The sequence below is a fragment of the Podarcis filfolensis genome, assembly GCF_964270895.1.
Source record: "Podarcis filfolensis genome assembly, chromosome: 5".
Taxonomy (NCBI): Eukaryota; Metazoa; Chordata; class Lepidosauria; order Squamata; family Lacertidae; genus Podarcis; species Podarcis filfolensis.
Window position 1 is genome coordinate 61934910 of NC_139608.1, and position 24786 is coordinate 61959695.

Here is a 24786-nt window from a genome sequence, read left to right on the forward strand (position 1 = left end):
AGTAAAAGAGTTATGGTAATGTGGTCAATTCATTTGATGGTAGCAATTTGAATTTCTCAGTACAGTGGTACCTTGGTTTATGAACTTAATCAGTTCCGGAAGTCTGTTCTTAAACCAAAGCGTTCTTAAACCAAGGCACGCTTTCCCATAGAAAGTAATGCAAAATGGATTAATCCATTCCAGACTTTTAAAAACAACTCCTAAATCAGCAATTTAACATGAATTTTACTATCTGACAAGACCATTGATCCATAAAATGAAAGCAATAATCAATGTACTGTACTATAAAATAAATAAAACAGTATTGTAGATGATAAAAATAAAAATTACAAAAAATTCTTACTTGCACTGATGATAGTCATTGTTTGGATGGGAGACTTTTATTCATTTCCGCAGTCACACAATCAATCAGTAGCTGAACTTGGATCCACACAGATCCACCCCCCCCCCACACACACACTGCTGTGGGAAATGCTCCCTAGAGCATGCATCTCCCACAGCAGCTTGGGGGGGGGGGTTATGCGCCCACCAACCAGATGGCTAGTGGGTGTGCAGCTGCCCTCCCTCACACCTGCAGGAAAAGCCATGACGACCCCCTCTCTGCTGCCGGACAACGGAAGTGTGGCACTCAAAACGGAAGTGCACCCCCAAACGGAGTATGTTTGTATACCACACACAAAAAAAACCCCGCAACCCGGAACACTCATTTCCAGGCTTGAAGTGTTCATAATCCAAAAAGTTTGTTAACTAGGCTGTTTGTAACCCAAGGTACCACTGTATTTCCTATTTTAAAAGCATGACAGCAAGGGAACCTACCCACTGAGAAAAATTGTAAACTTGAGGACTTGTGCTCTATTAGTATCCTGCCCATGTAATCTCAGCAGCAGGTTCCCTTCAATGTTGAATTTCAATTCTGTGTTGTATATTACAAACAGGTAAAGAAATTTCAGGCGTGAAGATAGCTGTGTAGAGCCCTCACTGTCATTGGAGGCATTCATCATTTTTCTCCTGTCATGCTTTTGGAGGATTTTTAAGTACTACTATAAGCAGTATCTCAAAAAAGCCGAATATAGAAGCAAGATCAGTATCAAGACTACAGGACTATTTGTTTATTTTATTAAATTAAATTAAACATTGTGTTAAAATAGGGATTTAAAAATCCTAAACCCCACCAACAAATTGCTTTGGGGAGGGATGGGGCAGCACAAAGCAAATTGACCCAATCTGGGGCCACAGATTGGATTGAGAGGTCCGTCCACAGCCTTAACTGCTACTCATTCCTGTGGTGGTAAGTAAGCAAGCAAGCATTTGAAGAGACTCGGGGGTGTTTTTTGTGGGGACAAAAAACGCCATGATTCATAAAGCTCAGTTGCTTGTGGGGGCAAACTGCTACCAGCATATATCACCTTGCCTGCAGGATTTATACTGGCTACCAATCTGCTACTTGGCCGGATTTAAGGTATTGGTACTAACATGTAAGGCTGTATAACTCAGGACCAGGTTACTTGAGAGGATGTCTTTTTTTCTTCCAAGGGTATTTTACGAGCAGGTTTCTCACTTTATCCTCATGCTCTCAGTGTTTAAACCTGACTTGGACAAGATCAGTGTGCGTTTCATATCTGACTGGTGAATGAATTGACATTTTCCTGATGGAAGCACAAGACTATATCACCCCAACACACTTCCATATTGTGGGCTGGAACATCCAACAAGAAGGGAAGGTCAGAAATAGTAAAACGGGAAAGGAGAAAATAGCCCAACTCTAATACAAGGCCAATGGCTATTGAGAAAGGTATGGTGGGACTAAATGGAACTAATAGTGGATGCTGTGCAGCATGGGAGACAGCAACTAATACCACACTGCCAAAGTAATGACACAAGCACCAAATATGGGAGTAGCAGGCATTCACTGGGTAGCACAGGCTAGTTAGAGTAAAAGCCATCCAATCTGCAAATGAGGATGCAGCCACCACTTCTCCCACCCTGTTTCTCCCCCAGTCCATTAATCCACACACCTTTCTCCACTGTTGGAGGAAGCAGGGCTCTCAATATGCTGCGCAGCAGGCAGAAAGAGAAGGGTGATCAAGGCAGAAGAAGCCACAGCTGCATAGATTTGTGTTATTGTGGGGCTGTAAAAGGGCACACATGCTCTCTGGGTTGTGACCTGGCAACCCTATTTGGGGGCTTAAGGCTAAATATAGCATAATGTTATTTAATCTTTAAATCTAGGCTACATATAGTATCTAGGTCCCATCTAGGTTCTGAATCAATCAAGGTACTGCCCAGGGAAACATGTTTTTAAGGTGTGTTTAGGTCACATGATTAAAATAATGAATTGCTGGAAAATGTATGGCATAAGGCAAAATTTCAACACAATGTAGTATGACCTAAACAAATTCAGTGCTACAAACTTATGTTCATAAAATCCAACAGGGCTCTATTTATGTTTTTACAGTCATAATGTAAGGACTGTAATTAAGTCAATTGATTTAAATGGGTCTACTCTCACTATGACTTAGTTGGAGATTGATGACTGCTGAAATTTAGGGTTGGGTGGAGTTAACATTAACCTATAAATTATTTCTCATACTTTCTATTACAGGAGATAATATTGTGTGGGCATGTTTAGGGCTTTTGTAAAAAGGACTATATTAGTCTTTAGTCTGTCTTGGTGGAGCTGATATTTCAGAGCTCACTAGAGTTTTCTAAGTGTTATTTTGGTTGAGCTGTGTAAAAAAAAAAGTTAAAATGTGGCCTTTTCATGATTGGTAATTATTTTTGTTGAATTTAGGCTAGTTCACAAGCCTTTCAGTATCTAAAGATTACGCCTATAGAATTATGGAATATGTGAAATTTAAGGTGATTGGTGAGAGCTGATGAATTAACTAAGGCTGTATTCACATTCCTGTTTACTGTGCACTCACCCTGTTTCCAGTGCTGGGTTTTAATCCATATTCACATGTTATCCAAAATACATCTGTGTCCTTTACCTGGTTCTGAAATACTATCTGATGCGTTCTTTCGCAAAGCAGTTTCACACTGATTGGAGTGCTTAAGCCCTTCCTAATTCATCTGTAGCCAAGGTGTGAACGCCTCTGCATAGGGTAAAGATGGTGCATACGTAAACAGAAATTAATCTGACACCAATGAAGCCATGCTGATGTGAACAGCTGGGGGGAAAGAGCTGTAAAATTCACCAGAAAAAAGTGGTTTTGAGGTGGCACTGCGAACATACCCCAAGTTATCGAAGTGGCTGGAATCTCATGTTCTTTCCCATTATAAAGATTGTTGGTATTTAAATCAGTATTTACGGTAAATGGCGTTCAAGCTTAAAAGAGGTAGGAAGAGTGCAGCTTAGTTAGCATTATCTACTGCAGTCTCCTTGTGACGACACCTTCTATTTCTTGCATTTTTAGATTTTTAGATTTAAAATGTGCTCAAAAATTCCAAATTTTAAACATTAATATATCAACTTATAACACATTTTAACTTTTAGCTCTGCCAAGCTCTCCGCTTCCCTCCATCCATCTTCTGGTTTTCTAAGACATATCTTAATTCCACACAATTATATCATCACAATTCTACATTTTTCTAAATTATTCAGATTTTTAAAATACAAGTAGAAAATTTCTTCTTATAAACATTGCAAGTTTTATCTCAATCCTGCTAGTGTTTTTAAATGTGTACACTGATTTTCTATATATGAAATTAATTTACTCCAGTCTCTCTGGAACACTTGGTCACTCTGATTCTTCCCATCAGGTTTGCCAGTTCCACATAGTCTATCATCTTTTTTTGCCAATCCTGCATCATTGGTATTTATTTCCATTTTTGGGCAAGTAAAGTTCTTGCTACTGTGGTGGCATACATAAATACACTAATGTCTGGTCTAATCTGGATATTTCAGCCCCGACCATTCCCAACAGGAAGGCTTCGGGTTTCTTAGGAAAAGTATATTTTAACCTTTTCTTTAACTCATTATATATATTCCCCCAAAATGTTTTAACCTTATCACAAGTCCACTACATATGATAAAAATCACCTTCATTACATTTCCAACATTTCCTATTTTTCATTCTGCGCATCTTAGCTAATTTAGCTGGAGTTAAATACCATCCGTACATCAGTTTCATTATATTTTCTTTCAAGACCATACACGCAGTGAAATTAATTCCAACATTCCATAGCCTTAACCAAGATTTTGAATATTATGCCCAGTATCTTTTGCCCATTTTATCACCATCATCAATGTGCTCAACAGTCCTTTCATGACAGTGCGTAAGTCTGAGTTGATTCGCTACGGTCTACTTTTTCCTTCTGAAACTGACCTAAAACTGAACTCATTAGCATGACATTCCCTTGTCCAGGGGCATAGTAGCCAATTCCTTCACCATAAATAGGGCAAAAGAAAGCCAAATGTAGAACTGCCATAGTAATAGTGCAATCCTAACCATGTTTATTCAGAAGCCCTAGAGTGCAGCTCATTCCTAGGAAAGCGGGGTTAAAAGCACCACAGGTACTCAATTCCCCTCTGTAACTGAAATGGAAGCTAGAAATGCCACATGGGCATTTTCTGGTGAATAACATACACTAGTAACATAAGAAGAGACTGCGGGATCAGTCCAATGGCTCATCTAGTCCAGCAACCTGTTCTCACAGCGGCCAACCAAATGCGTGCGGGAAACCTGCAAGCAAAAACAGGGGACAACAAACCTATTTCTCCAGGAACTAACACACTCACCGCTTTATTTTCCAAGTTAAGTTTATTTTCGGAGAAACTGGAAGAGTGTGGGGGAGGATATATTATTTCCCTTTATTCCGCGGATGGGAAACCGCTAAAACTACCGAGTCTTCCTTTCACCACCACCACCCATCCTGTTGGGCGAATGGTACTGCCCCGTAAGCATGGCCGCCGCCGCCTCCTCCTCAGCAGGCTCGGCGAACTCTTCTCCGGCCCCTGCTTGTCCCCTCCCCCGCGCTTCTCTTCAGAGGACGCTTCCCATTGGCTGCGGTCTGGCGTCCATGCCAATCAGGAAGCGGCTTCCATGGAGGAAGGGAATAAATACAAGATGGCTGCTCATATAAAACCAGGCGTCGGGCTTCTCCCTGGTGATGGGAGAATAGAGGCTTTAATCCGCGCGGGTGGAGTTTCTGGTCGCTACTGCTCGTACAGGCGGCCGAAGGGAGGAGGGGGGCTCGAGCCGCCGCGGGCCGAAGCCTCGCCTAGTCGCCATCCCGCCCTCGGGCCGCGCCGCGCTTCCCGGAGGCCCAGGCCGGGGCCCTGTCCCCGATCCTTCCTGCCAGCAGCGCGGTGGCTCCCTGCCTGCTCAGCCGGGCCTTAGCTCCGTCTCTCCTTCGCCATGGCCGTCTCCAGGTCGGTGTGAGGTGGTGGGGGGAGGCGTGGGCTGAGGGGGCAGGCGGTCTCCTAAGAGAGTTTCCGCCTCGTTCTTCGTTTCATTGCTCTTTCCTCGGGTTGGTATAGTAGCCCGGGATAGCGGCAGGCGCCTGCCTTTCTTACTCCGGAGGGACGCCTCGTGGGGTGCTGGCTGCTCATGGAGTCGTGGTAGGCAGGCATCCCCACCCCCACTCGCTTTTATTGTTGCTATTATTTATTGAATTTATATACCGCCCTATACCCGGGATTCTAGAAGCTTTGTAGAGTCTAGAAGCAAAGATGAGTGCAGGCGAAAGGAGCTTGGGCCCTGCACACACACACACACACACCCTAAAGTTAGGGACTCCCGAAGCTTTAAGGGGGTCGGTGGGTGGTAGGTGTCAAACTTCATTTCAACGCAACTTTAAGTGAGTTTGAATAAAGGGCCGTGGAGAAATCTGATGACACACACACACACAGTTACGGTTTCTGGCTAAACGAAAATGAATGAGAAGTCATCAAGGCTGTTAGGGTTTCCCTTTCTGAATGTCTGTGCCTATCTATGCATGATGTGTGTGCACGGAGGCCTCCACTGTATACGAAGAAGCTGTGCATCATGCCCTTCCCAGTGTTTGAGCATACTGGTGCATGAGGTTCCCACATAGTAAAGATGCTTTCACTGTAGTCCTAAACCAAATTAGGAACCTAGAAGCTGTTAACTTGTGGCCCATTATGTTCATTTGGTCAGTATTGTATTTATCACGAGTTTTCTTTGGGTTATTCTTTCTGTTAAGCAGCAGTGCTGTTACCTTTCTTCATAAAAAGCCTGATTTGAAAAAACTTATAGGAAATTGTCATATCCATCTAGTTGAGTATTGCCTACACCAGGGATGCAGAATATGTGGACTTTCAGCTGTCGCTGGACTAGAGTTCCTATTATCCCCGACTCTTGGCCATGCTGTCTGGGACTGATAATGTTGGACTATGACCAACACTGGGGGCAGGCACAGATTCTGTGTCTTTAGACTAATGACTGGTAGAAGCTCTCCAGGGTTTCAGACAGCCCTATTTGGAAATGGGTATTCTAGGGATTGAACCTGGGAACTGCATGTAAACCATGTGCTCTGCCTCTGTTATAGCCCTTACCGTTTTTCTGATCATGTAAATTAAAACCTAGCTGCCTTGTGCTACACTGGCTTGGCAATAGCTAGTGAGCTTCTGCCAGCAGTTATTTACATAATTGTCTTGCTGTAGCTTGTGACGATACTTCTTGTTGTTTAGTCGTGTCCAACTCTTCGTGACCCCATGGACCAGAGCATGCCAGGCACTCCTGTCTTCCACTGCCTCCCACAGTTCGGTCAAACTCATGCTGGTAGCTTCGAGAACACTTTCCAACCATCTCATCCTCTGTCGTCCCCTTCTCCTTGTGCCCTCAATCTTTCCCAGCATCAGGGTCTTTTCCAGAGAGTCTTCTCTTCTCATGAGGTGGCCAAAGTATTGGAGCCTCAGCTTCACGATCTGTCCTTCCAGTTAGCACTCAGGGTTGATTTCCTTCAGAATGGATAGGTTTGATCTTCTTGCAGTCCATGGGACTCTCAAGAGTCTCCTCCAGCACTATAATTCAAAAGCATTTTTAATTCTTCTGCGATCAGCCTTCTTTATGGTCCAGCTCTCACTTCCATATATCACTACTGGGAAAACCATAGCTTTAACTATACGGACCTTTGCCGACAAGGTGATGTCTCTGCTTTTAAAGATGCTTTATAGAATCATGTAACTGAAGAGTTGGAAGGAACCACAAGAGTAACCTAGTCCAACCCCCAGCAATGTAGCAATTGCAACTAAAGAATCACCAAGAGATGGCCAATCAACCACTGTTGAACAGCTTTAACAGAAAGTTCTTCCTAGGTGGAATTTCCTTTCTTGTAAATTGAATCCATTGGTTCAGGTCCTAGCTTCTGGAGCATCAGAAAACAAGCTTGTTCCATCTTGCATGTGGCAGCTGTTCAGATCTTTGAAGATGGCTATCATATCTCTTGTCTTTTCTCCAGGCTGAACATACCCAACTCCCTCAAGTGTTCCTCTGAAGCTTGGTTTGCAGAACCTTGATCCTCTTAGTCACCCTCCTCTGCAAGCATCCCAGCTTGTCAATATCCTTCTTAAATTGTGGTGCCTGGAACTGGACACAGTACTCTAGGTAGGGTCTGACCAAAGCAGAATAGAATGGTACTGTTACTTCCCTTGATCTGGACACTATACTTCTGTTGATGCAGCCTAGAATAGCATTAGCTTTTTTTACTGCTTCATCACACTCATTTTAAGCTTGTGTTCTGCTAGACTCCTAGATCCTTTTCACATAGCTCTCTAGTAGAGCATTTGTTTTGCACGGAGAAGCAGCTTCATTTAAAGGAGTGTTTTTCAACCTTAGGTCCCCAGATATCACATTATTAAGTTGTGATTTAGTTATATACCATTTTTTGGCTCAAGGGCCACCTCAAGCAGCATATTAATACCAAAGGGTACAGTAAAAATACAATAGAAAACAATAGAAAATCACCAAATGTCCACCAATCACCTTGAGCTCATTGTTTTATCACAGAGCAGCTCCCTAGCATTCTAGTTCTGCTGTTGGACTACAGTCCTCATCATCCCCAGCCAACTTAGCGGGGGGGGGGGGGGTTGAAAGGATCTTTAGTAGCAAGCTGACAAAAGTCACTGGATTTTTCAAACGTCTACTGCTAATTTATATTTGATTTTATCCTGTGAACCACCCTGAGATCTTGTGATGAAGGGCGGTATATAAATCTAATAAATAATAAAATATTTGTTAAACTTAGATCTTGCCCTCCCCTCCCCAAAGGGTCCCCAGGGTAATATCAGCATAAACAAAATAATATGCAGTAATTGTCTGTCATGAAATTCCAATTTCTAGCTATCTTTATTCCCTTCCGAGGGCCTGCACAAACACAAACTTCTTCAAATTCCACCTCAGTTTGGCAAATGAAGGTCTACTAGATCTCTCCCAGGAGAGAGCTCTAGAGGCAGGGTGTGCCACCACAGGGAAAGCCCTCTCTTGCATTCCCATCCTCCTTGCCATCCATGGTAGTTTCACTATGAGAAGGGTCTCACCCCCTGGTTATATACATTGTGACTCAGGACATATAGAGAAAAGTACTTTTTCAGATACTTGTGTCTCAGGTTGTAAAGGGCTTTGTACACTAGTACCAGCATCCTGAATTAGGCCTGGTACTGTGCTTTCACTGGCATTCAGTACAGTGCTTTCAAAATTGGGAGTGATGTACAATACTCTAGCAGCTGAACTCCCACATTCTGCACCAGCTGCACCTCCCAGATTGTTTTGAAGAGCAGCCCCACATAGAGCACATTGCAGTAATCTGTATGGGAGGTTATTGGAACATGGATCACTGAGGTCTAATTAAATTATTCTAAGAAAGGCCATAGCTTGGCCAAGATACAATTGAAGTACAAAATAGTGGGTGAAATAGTCATCTCAGGTCAAGGCAGTTTGTTTGTTTTCCCTACTTTCTGTAACCTGCCAGTAAAGGTCATTTGCAAATTAGAAGATGATAGGTCTGAGTTAATCATGATATTCTTAACATTTTAAAGCAGGCATGGGGAGCCTTTGGGCCTCCAGATATTGCTGAACTGCAGCTCCCATTGTCCCTGACAATTGGCCATACTGGCTTGGTCTGATGGGAGTTGTAGTCCAACGACATTAGGAGGACCATGGATTCCCAGTTTTAAAGCCACAATTTCCTGAAGTGGTTGTACATGTTTTATACAAACATTAATGCTCACTAGCAGCTAAAGAAAAATAGTCCCTTCTCATTTGAAAGGTTGAATTGATTGTTCTGCGTCTTTTGCCCTAAGGTTTATAAGACATAAACCACTATCTTGTGCTGTTAGAAAATGAATGAGAGAAAAAATGAAGCTATATAAGATTTTTATTGGCTTAGTTATGAAGCACCTACAATTTTGTAAACAACAATAGGTCTGGGAAAGTGGTGTAGGAGTTTGAGCAATTAAACATCCAAAGAAGACAGGAAACCATGAAGTAGGGAACCTTGTGGTCAAAGTGATACAAAAATAGAAACTGATGAATAAAACTGACGTCTTTGCCAAACAAAAAAATCTAGCAGTTGTCTATGGACCTTGTTGATGGATTTTCCATCTCTTTCTGTTAGTAATTACAGGCATAAAAGAGTTTCCCCCTGTCTAAATGATGGCTCATATGTACCTCATACTGTACATGAAGATGCTATTTTTAAAAAAGCTGCAATTGTAGCATGAAATCACAAAGTAGCCACATCTTGATACAAATTCTTCAACTCATCCCTGCAAGTGTTGCATAAAGCATATTATGCATAAAGCATATTATGCAGAGAGAAACATAAGTTTGCCAGCACAGAAACTACTGCCAACAGTTGCTGAGTAGCCAAACATGGTGCCCCAATAACAGCAGCATTCTTGGGTATAATGAGACCCCCTTCAGCAATTATCATTGTAGCTTGAAATTGAACCATTGGATTAATTTAATTACATCCCCATGTAAGGCCAATTAAAGCCATTCTGACACCTGGCAAAAAAATCGAAATGGTGGGCCTCTGTGTGGCTTGTACCTAGTTGTTCATAAAATGACAGGTCCACACTGTCACTTGGTCTAATGAAAATATTCAGAGACTTCGTTGGGAGTTTTTAAAAAGGTCTTGTGTTACTTTTGTTAGGCTTTTAGATGGAAGGAACAGTGTTACTGTAAAAGGAAATACTAAGACTTTTAAAATGGAGCAAAAATGCAATAGGCAACTAAAATGTATTGTGGTTCAGCAAGAAATATTGGTTCTTATATGTGTGTTAAATAGTTTTATTTTTTCTTGTAGTTATCTAGAAAATACTTTGACTGGTGGTTGTCAACAAACTCATTAATTGCAAACATTGTTTTGTTAACTGTGGTCTAGAATGGGTAGACTTCGAAGAAAGCACTCACTGTGCCTTTTTGTGGTATAGGTGGGTTTTTGTTCTAGTCTATTCTATACATAGTAACAGTATTTCACTAGAATTTTGCTTAACTTTATTATTTAATTTTCCAAATTAGTAGATTATCTGGATTTCTTAGTAAAAGTATTTAAAATGGTTTCACTATTGACATATATTAATTCTGTTCCACTAGGAGCCATATTGAGAAAACCAAGGGTCAAAAATATGTTAATTATGAATAGCAGTGTGTTCTTGAACTCTGCTTCAAGTAGGACTTGGTATTGTGGAAGCCCAAATCCACTGATTTGTATCTATTCTTCCCATGCCTGGAACAAAGATCATTGTCTTGGTTCTTGTTTCCCATTCTGTGTCCTGCTTCCTCTTGCTCAAGGACACCCTGAAACTGACTATGGCCAAATGCCTTGTGTGTGAAGTGATAGTGGATGGGAGCGGGAGGCAGGATATGGGAGCGGGAGGTAGGATAGATATCAAGTCTGTGATGGAATTGGTATTAATGGAAGAGCCTGAGTGCCCTCTCCCATGTGTCTCTACTCAGTCTTCTGGGAAGATCCTGTAATTTCATTGATGTATCACGCATAGAGATGTAACAATTTCTATAATTTTTAAGCAATAAGGAAAAACATTTTCCAAGTTTCCCCCTTGAAATAACCAATTTTGGGGAAATTGAAATATGAACAGTACCATTTAAAAGTGAAATATAAACAGTAACCATTTAAAATCAGGAAGAACTGGTTAAGTAACAGAAGAGTAGCAATAAATGGGACAATCTTTCGCCGATGGAGGGCTGTATAAAGTGGAGTTTTCCAATGATTGGTATTGGGACCTGTTCTTATTGATTTCTTCATAAATGAGGTGAGCAGTGAGGCAGCAAAGTTTGCTGATGATACTTAATAGTTCAGGGTGATTAAAACAAAAAGGGATTGCACGTTGAAGCAGAAAACATTATTTTCACATAGACACTCACAGGGTCTGAACTGGCAGTGACTGACCAGGAATGAGATCTTGGGATCATAATGTATAGCTTGATGAATGCATTGACCCAGTGTGAGGCAGCTGTGAAAAAGGCAAATTCCATGCTGGGGACTGTTAAGAAAGGAACTGAAAATAAAATACAATCATGCTGTTATACAAATGTATGGTGAAACCAATTTGGAAGTACTATGTACAGTTCTGGTCACTTCATTTCAATAATGATATTGTAGAGTTGGAAAAGTTTCAGAAAAGGGCAACAAAATGATCCAGGGGGTGGAAGAAAGGTTGCAAGCATTTGGAGCTTCTTAGTTTGGAGAAGAGTCAAGTAAGTGTGGCGTGATTGAAGTCTGTTAAATTAAGCATTGTATAGAGGGACTGGATAGAGAAAAGTTTTTCTTCCTCTCAAGTTACACTAGAACTCAGGGATATCAGTTAAAGCTCACTGTTGGAAGATTCAGGACTGCCGTGGAGGTAATAATAATAATAATAATAATAATAATAATAATAATAAATTATTTATACCCCGCCCATCTGGCTGGGTTTCCCCAGCCACTCTGGGCGGCTTCCAACTGAATAGTGAAAACAATACAGCATCAGACATTAAAAACTTCACTAAAGAGGGCTGCCTTCAGTTGTCTTTTAAAAGTAAAATAATTGTTTATTGCCTTGACATCTGCTGGGAGGGCGTTCCACAGGGCAGGTGCCACTACCAAGAAGGCCCTCTGCCTGGTTCCCTGTAACCTTACTTCTCGCAATGAGGGAACTGCCAGAAGGCCTTCGGCGCTGGATCTCAGTGTCCGGGCTGAACGATGCGGGTGGAGGCGCTCCTTCAGGTATACTGGGCCAAGGCCGTTTAGGGCTTTAAAGGTCAGCACCAACACTTTGAATTGTGCTCGGACAGTGGCTACTAATCCTGATAGATGTGTTCTACCTCCTCTGTCAGAGGCTGCATGCTTCTTCTGAACACCAGTTGCTGGAAACCACAGGAGGGGAGAGCTTTGTTGCACTCAAGAGTCCCTCTTGTGGGCTTCCCATAGGCATCTGGTTGGCTAGATTAGTCCTACACACGTTTACTCAGAATGCCCATTTTGTTTAGCGGCACTTAGTTCCACTAAAAGGAAGATTGCAGCATCGAAACTATAGCACTTTACATTACAGTCCTGTGCATGTCTATTCAGAAGTAATTAGTATTGAATTCAGTGGGGCTTATATTCCCAGACACTTCTGAATAGACATGCATAGGATTGTACTGTTTGGTAGCAGTGTGACATGCATTTGGGGAATAGATGAAAAGGTCATCCACAAGCGATGGGGCAACTCAAAAGGACATCAGATGCAGTGCACTTGCTTCTGGTATCTCAAAACTAGTTCACAACTCACCTGATGGAGACAACAATTCATAAGAAAGCAAAGGCCTTGTGTAATCTTCTCATGAAGGTTGCAGCACTTTCTAGTTGCAGAAATACAGGTTGATTTGTGTATTGCATATGTCTACAGTATGGATAGGAGTTCTCAATCTCTATTCCTGTAATTGTTGCACAGTGAGGACTCCTATACATGGCAGAATGTTTCTTCTGACATGGGCCTACATGGATCTGAGATAATTGTTAAGAGACCCTCATCTGAGTATCCCCGCCAGCAGAAACTTGGAGAGCAGCAGCAAGGAAGAGGCTTTTCAGTGGTTTCCCTCCCTTTTGTGGAATACTTTCCCTAGTGAAACTCACCTTATTGCCTACATTCATATTTTTGGCAAAGACTTTCCTTTTCTCTTCGCCATTTGATTGTTGATGTCTTTGTCATTATTGGTGTTTCAGCTAGCTAAAGTCTTAGTAATTGTGATTTTATATAAAGTTGGAGGGGGGTGGAGTTTCTTTCTGTTGGCTTTATAATTAAGTCTACGATTATTTTCAGCCTTTGTATTTTTAAATGTTAAGGTGCTATGACATTTTTTGTAGTAGGCATCTAACAAATGAAATAATGTGGGGTGGGATACAAAACGTGTTGCGGTAATGCTTTTAGTTTTACCCTTGCAGGTCAGGGTGACTAGAAACATTATATTCCATAAAGAGTCAAAGGTGAAAGTTTGTCTTACAAGATCATCATCAAATAAAGAAGCCCCAAGCTGGCTGGATCATATGTGTACATTTGCTTAACAGCATGCTTATAGGATTTATCCATTTTCAAGACCCCTATGGCAGAATTCTTAAAGAGGCATTCTAGAAAATTAAACTAGAAAATGACATTCAAATGTAGACTTACAAGTAATACTTACTTGGATTCTTTATCTTTGTACTACAGTAAGCCCACAATTTACGTGGAGTTTACATTCTGAGCATCATGCCTCAAACCAAAATTGTGTATAGTCAAAGCACATTTGATGGAATGGTGGGAGGGATTGCAAAGGTCTTTTTTCACAGACGCATCCTACCCCACACTTTTAAAAAAGTTGCCTAGCATGTAAAACTGAACACACACGTTAAATGTGCATATGTTGCAGGCTGTACTTAGTTATAAGTATTTTAAGTTAAGTAGTCCATCACTAAGCCAACATCTGCTCAAGCAGCCATATAGCATAAGTACTATGCTAAAAATGCCTATAAAGTAAGTTTACTATATAGTAAAAAAGAAGTGAGAATCAGCTTACAAATAGAGGCAGAGAGAAGATGCAACAAACCTGGTAACCACAACTTGCTTTACAAAGTAGTATACTGGGTAGTTTGCTTTGGGCAGATTGTGAAGTTCTTTGTGCAGTTATTTCAGTTCACACTGTCAAGGATAATGAGTAAAAATGTTCAGAGACAGCATACCTTGTTTGAAGTCAACCTGATGTTAAAGATCTGGATGTCTGTATGGTTACATTTCACTGTGACAGAAATGTGACTGAATCCAAATTGTTAGTCTAGTCCAGGGGTTGTCAACCTGGTCCCTACCGCCCACTAGTGGTTGTTTCAGGATTCCAGGTGGGTGGTAGGGGGTTCTATGGCACATGTTACTGCAGCACTGGTGGGCGGTAAGGAAATTTTACCATCAAGAAAGATGCATTAGTGGGCGGTAGGTATAAAAAGGTTGACTACCCCTGGTCTAGTCCCATGGTATTTAAACTCCTTTTTTAATATAGTCAATGCAGTGCACTGTAATTAGCTATCTAGTCATGTGATCTTTAGAACATAGGTTGCCTCAAAATTTGCAGATACATTTTTTAAATATTTATTTTCATTTTGTCATCCATACTAGGCTTGATCGTCTCTTTATCTTACTGGACACTGGCACAACACCAGTCACAAGGAAAGCAGCTGCACAACAACTTGGGGAGGTTGTGAAACTTCATCCACATGAACTACATAATCTCTTAGCTAAAGTAAGCATTTTGTTGAATATTTGATAATGTTGGAGCCAGGATTAGGCAGTGCAGGGGGAGGGGCACTACCATGGACTTTGTAACCCCTCAGCTGCTGTGTACCAGGATGAAGGGGCAGAAGTTGCTCAGGTTCACCTCTGGGACTGCTGGATTGATTCTGCCAGTACACCAACACCTTCCTGACCTTACTGCCACCCTGCACTCCCCCATACTGGTGTATGGCAACGACATCAGTGCTGGAAAGCCTGTTCTGCAGTAGCACCGCTCTCCATTAGCCTCTTATGGTTGGAGGTATTCCTTGTCATCAAAATGAGCCAAATGTGAATTTTTGTAACCTTAAATACCTGGTGATGGTGGAAGGCCTTAAGTTAGAATCAGTTGAATAATACCGAAATACATTTAATGGTGTATTTTGTTAATTTATTTAATAGAACACTTTAGATAGCATATAAGTCTGTTAGAATTCTGTATTTACAGGGCAATCCTGTATATGTCTGCTGTGAATAAAGTTTTAGTAATGTAGCTTATTCCCAAGTGTGTGGGTGTCTGATTGTGGCTTTAATTGATAAAGCCTCTCTGCATAGGGGCTGTTTGTTATGATACTAGTTGTAAAACACTTTATTAGGGAAGATCATTACTGAAAATCCACAGAATTTACTGTCTAATTTTTTGTGGAACACAACCATTGCTTTCCTCCATGGCATTTTTATAAAAATAACAGAAGTAAGCTGGACATATTGCAGACTTTTTGTAAAGGGGCTGTCCAGCCTCTGTGCCACCCTTGCTTTTGTCCTGTGATAGGTTAAGGAAGTGACTTAGCATTGTCAGTTTCTGATAATCACAAGTGGCTAGAGTGCTATTGTACTCTGTTCCTGCTTTTGGACTTAGAGGGGTCTAGTTGGCCACTGTAACAACAGGATACTAGACTAAATGGGCCACTGGCTGATCCAGCAGATTCTTAAGTTCTTACTGAATATCCTCTGTAGAAACAGATGGTTTCAGGAAGAGCTGAGATGCAGAGAGCCTCATGCTGTTGAGCTATTTTTGAGTAAAAATAGCTATTAAATCCTTAAATTTGTTAATCTAGTGTTCTGTGTAAGTAGCAACCCTATGACTTTCTGGAAGAAAAGAGAATTATGTCAAAAGTGTCCATATTTTTTTTAAAAAGCTAATTGAACCAGACCATTGCTTAACATGTATATATCAAAAAGTGGGGGGGGGGCATTTATAAACTACTAATAATTTTGTTTAAAAAATCAAGTGGTATGTAACAGAAGTAAACTAGATAGGCTATTGGGATGTAAAGATAATGGTGATCTGCGTTTGATCACCTTCTATTTCAATGACTAGCTTTTAATCAATCATATTTTATAAGCTCTTTTATAAGTGTTGTGCAGAATATTTGGTGGCTGCTGAATTTAATTTCATCTGTTTGGAAACAAAGAGCATAATGAATGCATTTTTGAACTTCTTAAAGGTATTGATACACTTAAGGAGTACAAACTGGGATACCCGCATTGCAGCTGGACAAGCTGTGGAAGCAATAGTGAAAAATGTACCAGAATGGAACCCAACTCCACGACCAAAGCAAGGTGATCCCAAGAGAACTAAAAGTATTACTGTGAAGTGGGCTGGGGAAACCCAGCCAGATGGGCGGGGTATAAATAATAAATTATTATTATATAAGCACATTTTTGTTAAACTTTGTTTGCAGCCATCTTTCTAAACCTGCTTTGCAACATTGTATGTTTGGTTATTAACAACAACAAAAAAGCCATAATGGAACACAATTTCCCCCTCTCTACTATGAAGTACTTTATGTGGCTGTTACCTATTCCTTCACTTTGCTTAGACCCGTTAGTGAAACGACATTGAATGGCAGTTGTAAATTTTTGAACCAGTTACTTCACTAATCTCATTCTAAGTTTTTTATTAACCTTTACCTAGAACATGGCTGCGAAAGTCCAGTGGAAGAATCCTCCGCCTCTGATCGGTTGCGTTTTGACCAATTTGATATCTGCCGACTTCTAAAGCATGGTGCTTCTCTTCTTGGGTCTGCTGGTGCAGAATTCGAGGTTCAAGATGACACATCTGGTACTTGCTCCTTTAATACATTAACTGTGCCACATACTTCAGCTACATTGTTTTCATTGTGTCACCTTTCGTTATCTCAAATCATTAAAAACATTTTATAGTCTCTGCATTTTTGTGATTAAATATGTCTACTCAGGTTTTACAACTAATATATCAGATTTATGAAATAGAATCTGTTTATTTAACTACATTAGATACAATGGTGCAGTTCAGATGTAATGCTAAACCAAAGCATGTCTTAGCATGAACAAGCAAACAGATGGAGAGAAGATCACACCCACTGTGTTCCTCTTGGACCTGCTGTTGCCATGGTACTAGAGGGTAAACAATGGTTTGGCTTTGCACTACAGCCAAACCTGAGCTCATGACAAACCATAAGCCTGGGTTAGTTCATATAGTACTAAGCCAAGCCATGGGTAGCCCACCTGCAGCAGGACTAATGGAGGAGAGCAGCAATAACAATTCACTCTGGAAACGCACACATTTGCATTGGCTTAGTGTTAGATGCGAATTGTATCACTCCTTCCACATTTGGAAGCTAAGTCCATGAAAGAATTCACACAGTATCATTGTGGGGTGTGGGTGATACCCAACCAAGCCATATTAAGATCTGAAATGTCTAAAATTGGAGATCTTCCTATATTCTTATGGCTCTTGCACTGTTTCTCAGTTTGGTCCCGGAATTATTGCTCATGTGTTTTTAGTTTATAAGCCATACCTATAAAAACAATCTGAAGTGTTGATAATGTCTATATAGCAGCACTAGTAAAGAGGCAGAAATTTACCTCTTACACCATGTTGCAGATGGCAATAGCAAAAATTAAATATTTTAAATAGCATATTAATATATAAATGTGCATTTTTATGTCTAAACCAAACTTTCTATACTAGTCAAGATGACATATACTTCAGACGCAAAGTGTGGCAGTGAAGAGTATATATTGAAAGAAGCGGAGAAATAGAAGTTATTCTTCAGTAAAGGTTCTGCTTCTAGATTTAAAATGTGCTTAGTGCTTTCATGTTAGTAAAGGATAAGCATGAGATTAAAGACTGTTTTACTTTTTAAGGTGAAGTTGATCCCAAAGAGAGAATAGCACGACAGAGGAAATTGCTCCAGAAGAAGCTTGGCCTTGATATGGGGGCTGCCATTGGAATGAACACAGAAGACCTGTTCAATGATGAGGATTTGGACTACACTCCTACTTCATCATTTTTTGTTCACAAACAACCTGTAGGTAAAATTTTAGACTGTTTGACTGCAAAGACTCATATGACATTGTAAAGAATTAAGTTTCAAATACTATGTTTGTCATAACTTCAACTTTAGGAAAATATATCATAAAGTAATTTATTGTAACATACTGTAAAAATCATTGATGGAGGATGATATTGAAAGTTTTAGGTGAGGGGGGAGGTCTGTCCTCCTTTAAATTTCAGATAGAAGCTACTTTTACTTACCCAAAGTGGTCCTGAATTTCCAGTTGTTACCACTTCAGCCATACATGCCTCGTGTTGCACTCCTCAAAGAATCCCTTGCTACCCAGAAGTGATGCTGGGTACAAGAGGCTACAGAAAGGAGACAGCGGCATGAATAACATTTTGTGTGAGTGGAACTCAAATCATGTTTATCTGGATCTAAGCCAGAGTAGCCATTGAACCTTTGTATCTTTCCAGACTCTTCAAGCTGCTGAGTTGATTGATTCAGAATTTCGAGCTGGTATGAGTAGCAGGCAGAAAAATAAGGCTAAAAGAATGGCCAAGTTGTTTGCGAAGCAGAAGTCAAGAGATGCGGTAGAAGCCAATGAGAAGAGGTACTGTATCAATTTGAACTTACTTACCGTTATAATAGGACGCGGGTGGCGCTGTGGTCTAAACCACAGAGCCTAGGGCTTGCCAATCAGATGGTCAGCGGTTCAGATCCCCACGACGGGGTGAGCTCCCGTTGCTCGGCCCTTTCTCCTGCCAACCCAGCAGTTTGAAAGCACGTCAAAGTGCAAGTAGCTAAATAGGTACCGCTCCGGTGGGAATGTAAACTGTGTTTCTGTGCGCTGCTCTGGTTCGCCAGAAGCGGCTTAGTCATGCTGGCCACATGACCTGGAAGCTGTACGCTGGCTCCCTTGGCCAATAAAGCAAGATGAGCACCGCAACCCCAGAATCATCCACAACTGGACCTAAAGGTCAGGGGTCCCTTTACCTTTGCCATTATAATAAAATACTTTAAAACAGCCTTCTTCAACCCTGATGCCTTCCAGATGTTTTCGGCTAGAGTTCCCATCAGCCCCAGCCAGAAAGAGCAATTTTCATGGATAATAGAAGTTGTAGTCCAAAACAATCAAGAGGGCACCAAGCTTGGAAGATTGATTTACAAAAGTACATCAGTATAGACATACTAAAACACCCTCCCTCTATTTCTCAATTTCTGGAGTGAATGCCATTGATCATGAGGCCAAAACAGCACTTTCTGTGTGTACAAGGAAGGTATCTACAAGCTTGAGGAAACCCTAAGGTTTGCGCAAATACAAAAACCCTAAAAACAGCTCTAAGATGGCAGAACATTCTTAATAGCCACAGAATGCTGATATGACGGGTGGAGGAATGGAGTATCCTGGGAAAGTTGCCTAGCTGAAATCCTGAAAGAGTATTCTACAGTGCAACAAGTTGTCTTATTAGTTCCTTTTCAGTACTCCCAGTGCCATGTGTATATCTTGAACCTTGTCATTCCATTCCATTCCATTCCATTCCATTGCAAGATTGGTTGGTTAGATATAGATAAGACTGTTTTCCATCTAACTTACATTAATTGTGCATGTCCTGCATCCTTTGCATTAAAGAGGATGTATCCCTTTGTTTCTGTCTGATTTATAGCTATCCTAGCAGCTGCCTACAAGTTGATAATGGAATTTTTTATTTCATGTAGTAAAATAATACCAAGGAATCTAGTGGTAAATCAAAGCCAATCTTTTTTCTTATATTTTCAAATATAATACTGTAAGTTTCTGATTTCGAAGCATTCCCATTCAGTATTGTATTTGCAGCTGCATGCCCAGATTTTCCAGTAGTTGGTCTGTTAGGGGTCTTAGACACTTTCATTTAAAATCGTCAATTTTTAAATGCTAATAGTGAGTACAGTAACTTATGTGACAAGTAACTATTCTGTCAAGCAATTGGGTACTTAAACATTTCATTGTTCTTTCTAGCAATGATAGCACTGATGGTGAGCCTGATGAAAAGAGAAGAAAAATTGCAAATGTTATCATCAGTCAACCTGCAACTGACTCCAGACTTTTGGTAGAGAATATGCCAGAAGAGGTAGCGTATACCCTCATAAAAATATGAATTGACAGCAAAATCCAACCTCAATAACTTTGTCCAGTGATTCAGTTGGTGACAGTGGTAATAGTCCGTATTATTTATGTCTCTCTTTTAGACCAACGAATGGCCTCTGGAGAGTTTTTGTGAAGAAGTGTGCAATGATCTCTTTAACCCAACATGGGAGGTAAATAATAATAATCTTGCTGTCTTCAGTTATATTGGGTTGAAAAGAATAGACACTTTCAAGATTGAGTTTGGGGCAGTTTTTCTAATCATTTGTTTTCAATTGATAAGTTATTTGTATTGACACTAACGAATAGTTCAGACCATAACATCAGTTCAGTTCTATTCATTCTGTGCAGTTCTAACCATTTTAAGGTATCTTGACATTCAAGACCACTGATGCCCTTTTCATGCATTGGATACAGTGGTACAATTGTGTAGAGATGGGGGGACCTTTGCCCCCTCAAGCTCTACATTCCCTTCAGGGTGAAATGGACTATGGCATATCAAGGTCTGTGTGCTTTGAATGCAGGCAGGTCCCACTATCCGAATGCTCGTTACACAAAAATTCACTTGCCCAAACATGAATTATTAGTACGCAACCTCACTATACACACCATCAATTCAGTTATCCAAACAGCCTGTGTGTAGTACCGTAAGCAAATAAGCAGTTTAACAAGGCTTACTTTTTTGGGAGGTGTTTTCCAGAACCATCTGAGAGGGGAGGAAATGGGGGAGACTGAACAAATAAGAGAGCATTTTTTCCTTCCTGGTTTGCCTTTTGCAAGATTTCAGAGGGTTTTCATAAATTGTTTCATCATTTTGGGATCTCAGTTCTGTAGTTGGGAACACATTAGAAATTTTCCCATAGGAATCAATGGAAATTGTCAAGAAATGATTTCCTGAGAATGCATTGTTTGGATAGTGAGACCTGCATGTATGTAAATAAATCTTGTGTTGTGAAACCTCTTCTTAAACTTCTAGAAACTTAATCTGTTTTGTGTTTAGATCCGGCACGGTGCAGGTGTTGGACTAAGAGAGGTACTTAAAGCTCATGGAAAAAGTGGGGGTAAAATAGGAGACAGCACTGTAGAAGAGGTAAGATCAATATGCAAACCTAGATAATTCATTGTGAGCATTTGTACATTCAGCTGTAGTGCAGAGTTCTCAGCTGTTCTTTTGTCATAAAAATAATGAAGTGTTGAGAGAGGTTGCTACAGAAAGCACTGTCATTTCCTGGCACCATCATTATCTACTTTTTGGCACCAGGCAAAAATGTTTTTGTTTTTTTAATATGCTAGCTTTTGGACCTTCATTTTGAGAGTTTTGGGTTTATCTTGGCTCTTTCTTTGCCTTTTTTTTGTAGGGTGGGTTATATTAGACCTGCCTTTTGTTTGTTTTAATTTTTTATCGTGTTCTGGTTTTTATATTTCGTTTTAATGTTGGAACTATATAGTAAGTCACTTTTAGTTAACTTTTTGTCAGGAAGCGACTAAAAATGTAAGTAACAATCTTGAATATTTCACCTTTTCAAAATTTACCTTTTTTCTAAACAGATGACTCAACAACACCAAGACTGGCTGGAAGACTTGGCTATCAGGCTTCTTTGTGTGTTTGCATTAGACAGATTTGGTGATTTTGTTTCAGATGAAGTAAGTATCAATCTTTGACGCCTTAATTTGCATATGGGGCTCAATTTTCTGATGCCTTTGTTTTATTACGCTGGGTGTGTTTATTTCCCTTTAAACCTTAGGTTGTGGCTCCAGTACGAGAGACTTGTGCTCAGACTTTGGGCGTAGTGCTGAAGTACATGAACGAGAGTGGAGTTCATAAAACTGTGGCTATCTTGCTAAAATTACTGACACAGGAGCAGTGGGAAGTGAGACATGGTGGCCTGCTGGGGATAAAGTATGCTTTGGCAGTGCGTCAGGTAATTGGTTTTAAATCTTCAAGGTGCTATTGTTCCTTCTTTGATTTCAAAGTCTTGGCTGCTGTATAAAGTGGCATTGTGCCAACATGTGCAATGTGTATGTGAATATCTCTACTGAGCAGTTTTGTGGGCCTTTCCTGCCCTGATCTGTACCCACCAGTAGGGTGGGGTTTGTTTTGGCTTAGAAATGTGTTCTTTGATGATAAGACTAGGTAATGCTTCCTTCGTTGTTGATAATAATAATAATAATAATAATAATAATAATAATAATAATGGAACTTGCAGCGTAGTGTTGGTGTATACTTCACCCCTTAAGACAGAAATAGAAAGGTGCCCCACTTTGAGAGGTGGGCAGAAAAACGTTCCTTTATTGTTTCCCACATGCACATCTCCCGGATACTTACTATAGGATGTTAGGAACTCCAGCAGGCCAACGCTCCCTCCCCTCTTTTTCTTTTTATCCAGCTGTCACCCTAACATACCATGTCCCAACCGTAGATATTATTCATAGACTCACACAGTCTGCCTGAGCTTTGGCCCCTTGGTCTCTCCTTGTTGAGCTCAAATTTCCATCAGAATTCTGTTGTTCCTGGGAGTTTGCAGGTATTTGTCACCCTGTTCTGTTCTGTTTTGTTTTGTTTTCTTAGTGTTCTTGTGACTTGCATACTTCTGTGTACCTAGAGAATATTGTGTGTAGGTTGAAACTATTACCTTATATTTTGAGTGACTCCATTTCAGACTGATAGACACTCAGCTTACTTGAGTCTTCTGTTAGGCAGAATGATGCTAAATTACCTAAAGTGAAAATAGTCTATGTGTGCTTGAAAAGGAACAGTCATCCTGCCTACAGGCTTAGAATTTGCTTTGACCGTTGATCTTCAGCTTAAGGATTCTTGCTTTTGCAGGACTTAATTGATACTTTATTGCCTAAAGTATTGCCTGCCATAACTGAAGGTCTGCAAGACTTGGATGATGATGTTAGAGCTGTTGCTGCAGCATCTTTAGTACCAGTTGTGGAAAGCCTTGTGCATCTTCAGCCACAGAATGTAAGTGGAGCACACCGACACTTAAATGTTTTGTTACCCTTCTGAAGGAAAAACCAAGTCTTAGGAATCCATGTTTTATGAAACTCTCTTCACCTCATGTATTTTCATCTCTGTGTCTATAATCTAGGTTCCCTTTATTCTTAATGTACTTTGGGATGCACTCCTGGAACTAGACGATCTAACAGCTTCCACAAATAGCATTATGACCCTTCTTTCATCCCTTTTGACGTATTCTCAGGTCCGAAAATGCAGGTAATTTAATTCTTTTCACAATTTTAATTTTTATGTAAAAATACACTGTTTTCAAAATACCTTGTCTTAATAATATATAGAATGAATTCTACTTGTCAGCATACCTACACAGCAGCACTGATTTTGCTTTATAAATTTATATGAATACAAACGAATATGAATTACAATGTGATCTTCTTCTTTTTCCTTCCACACTTACCTCAGTATTCAGCAATCACTCACAGTTCTCGTACCACGTGTGTGGCCATTCCTACATCATACAATATCATCTGTTAGAAAAGCAGCATTAGAAACTTTGTTTACCCTATTATCTACAGAGGATCAGGTGAGAGTTATTTACCTTCTAGCTGTCTTCTGGACATTGGCGGACCCTTTCTAATCTATCAGTTACTTCTTTGTTCATCTTCTCATTTTCCCTCACTTTTAAAAGTCTCCCCTATTTTTTTAAGTTGGTTCAAAAGGGTTAGTATTTTATTGGATAAAAATACATTGATGTGGAGTTTTTGTATTTCCAGTATGGCTTGCCGGGAGTGGGGAGAGTTGTCCCTCCAACTGTATGAGAACTAATTTGTAAACTTATACCACTCACATATACTGTGTGTATAGCACACTCAAGTGAGAAAGGAATTACTTTTGCTTGCTCACCAAAACAGTAGCTATATTGCTTTATTGTCCTAAAAATTAAAAAATAAAAACCATTGATATGCTTATTTGAGAATAAGCTTGTTTTGTTAGAATAATCTGCTTTGATAATTTCTTATTTGCTGTTTCTAGAGTTCTGCAGCCTGGCTTACTCCCATTTTGCAAGACATGCTAAGACATATATTTCAGTTCTGTATTTTAGAAAGCAATCAAGAAATTCTGGAACTAATACATAAGGTATGCGCCCTTTTGCAACTTAAATTTACCTTGCCCTGTTTGTAAATGTGGTTGTGTGCGGATGCTGTCTTGCAATGTTCTATCGTTCAGTTTTAGCATTGGTCAAATCTGATTTGTACCATGCAGTGTGAAATGATGATCCTTGGAATATGTTGGTGAAAATTGTGGATGTATTTTATGTGCACAGAAAAGTCTTAAAGAAATTGGTAATGTAAGATGTTTGAATATGAAGGGTTGTTGTTGTTTTTTATAATCCTGTGAATGTTGTTTTTCTCCTTTTTTTAGGTGTGGCTTGAATTACTAAGCAAGGCTTCCATACAATATGTAGTAGCAGCTGCGTGTCCGTGGATGGGAGCCTGGCTCTGCTTAATGATGCAGCCGTCACATTTGCCTATTGATTTAAATATGTTGCTAGAAGTGAAAGCCAGATCAAAGGTCAGAAGAGACCTGTATTCCTTTGGGTGGTGTTTTGCTTATTTTGTTGCATTATACTATGGAGCAATCTGAACTGTGCATGTCACAAGCTTAGGCATTTTCTAACTAAATGCTT

General features: G+C 40.2%; 1 protein-coding gene across 1 annotated transcript in view; it reads left to right on the forward strand.

The window, feature by feature from the left end:
• The first annotated feature begins 4850 nt into the window (after positions 1 to 4850).
• BTAF1 (B-TFIID TATA-box binding protein associated factor 1) overlaps positions 4851 to 24786 on the forward strand; it is a 39950-nt gene continuing 20014 nt past the window's right edge. Inside the window, exons 1-16 of the mRNA XM_083616119.1 lie at positions 4851 to 5374; positions 14597 to 14720; positions 16198 to 16312; positions 16668 to 16814; positions 17882 to 18045; positions 18489 to 18625; positions 20012 to 20123; positions 20242 to 20310; positions 21138 to 21227; positions 21686 to 21781; positions 21883 to 22059; positions 22965 to 23105; positions 23233 to 23357; positions 23562 to 23682; positions 24132 to 24236; positions 24522 to 24671. Of these exons, the coding sequence (XP_083472245.1) occupies positions 5361 to 5374; positions 14597 to 14720; positions 16198 to 16312; positions 16668 to 16814; positions 17882 to 18045; positions 18489 to 18625; positions 20012 to 20123; positions 20242 to 20310; positions 21138 to 21227; positions 21686 to 21781; positions 21883 to 22059; positions 22965 to 23105; positions 23233 to 23357; positions 23562 to 23682; positions 24132 to 24236; positions 24522 to 24671 (1887 nt within the window). The 5' untranslated portion in view covers positions 4851 to 5360. The remainder of the gene's footprint in view (positions 5375 to 14596; positions 14721 to 16197; positions 16313 to 16667; positions 16815 to 17881; positions 18046 to 18488; positions 18626 to 20011; positions 20124 to 20241; positions 20311 to 21137; positions 21228 to 21685; positions 21782 to 21882; positions 22060 to 22964; positions 23106 to 23232; positions 23358 to 23561; positions 23683 to 24131; positions 24237 to 24521; positions 24672 to 24786) is intronic.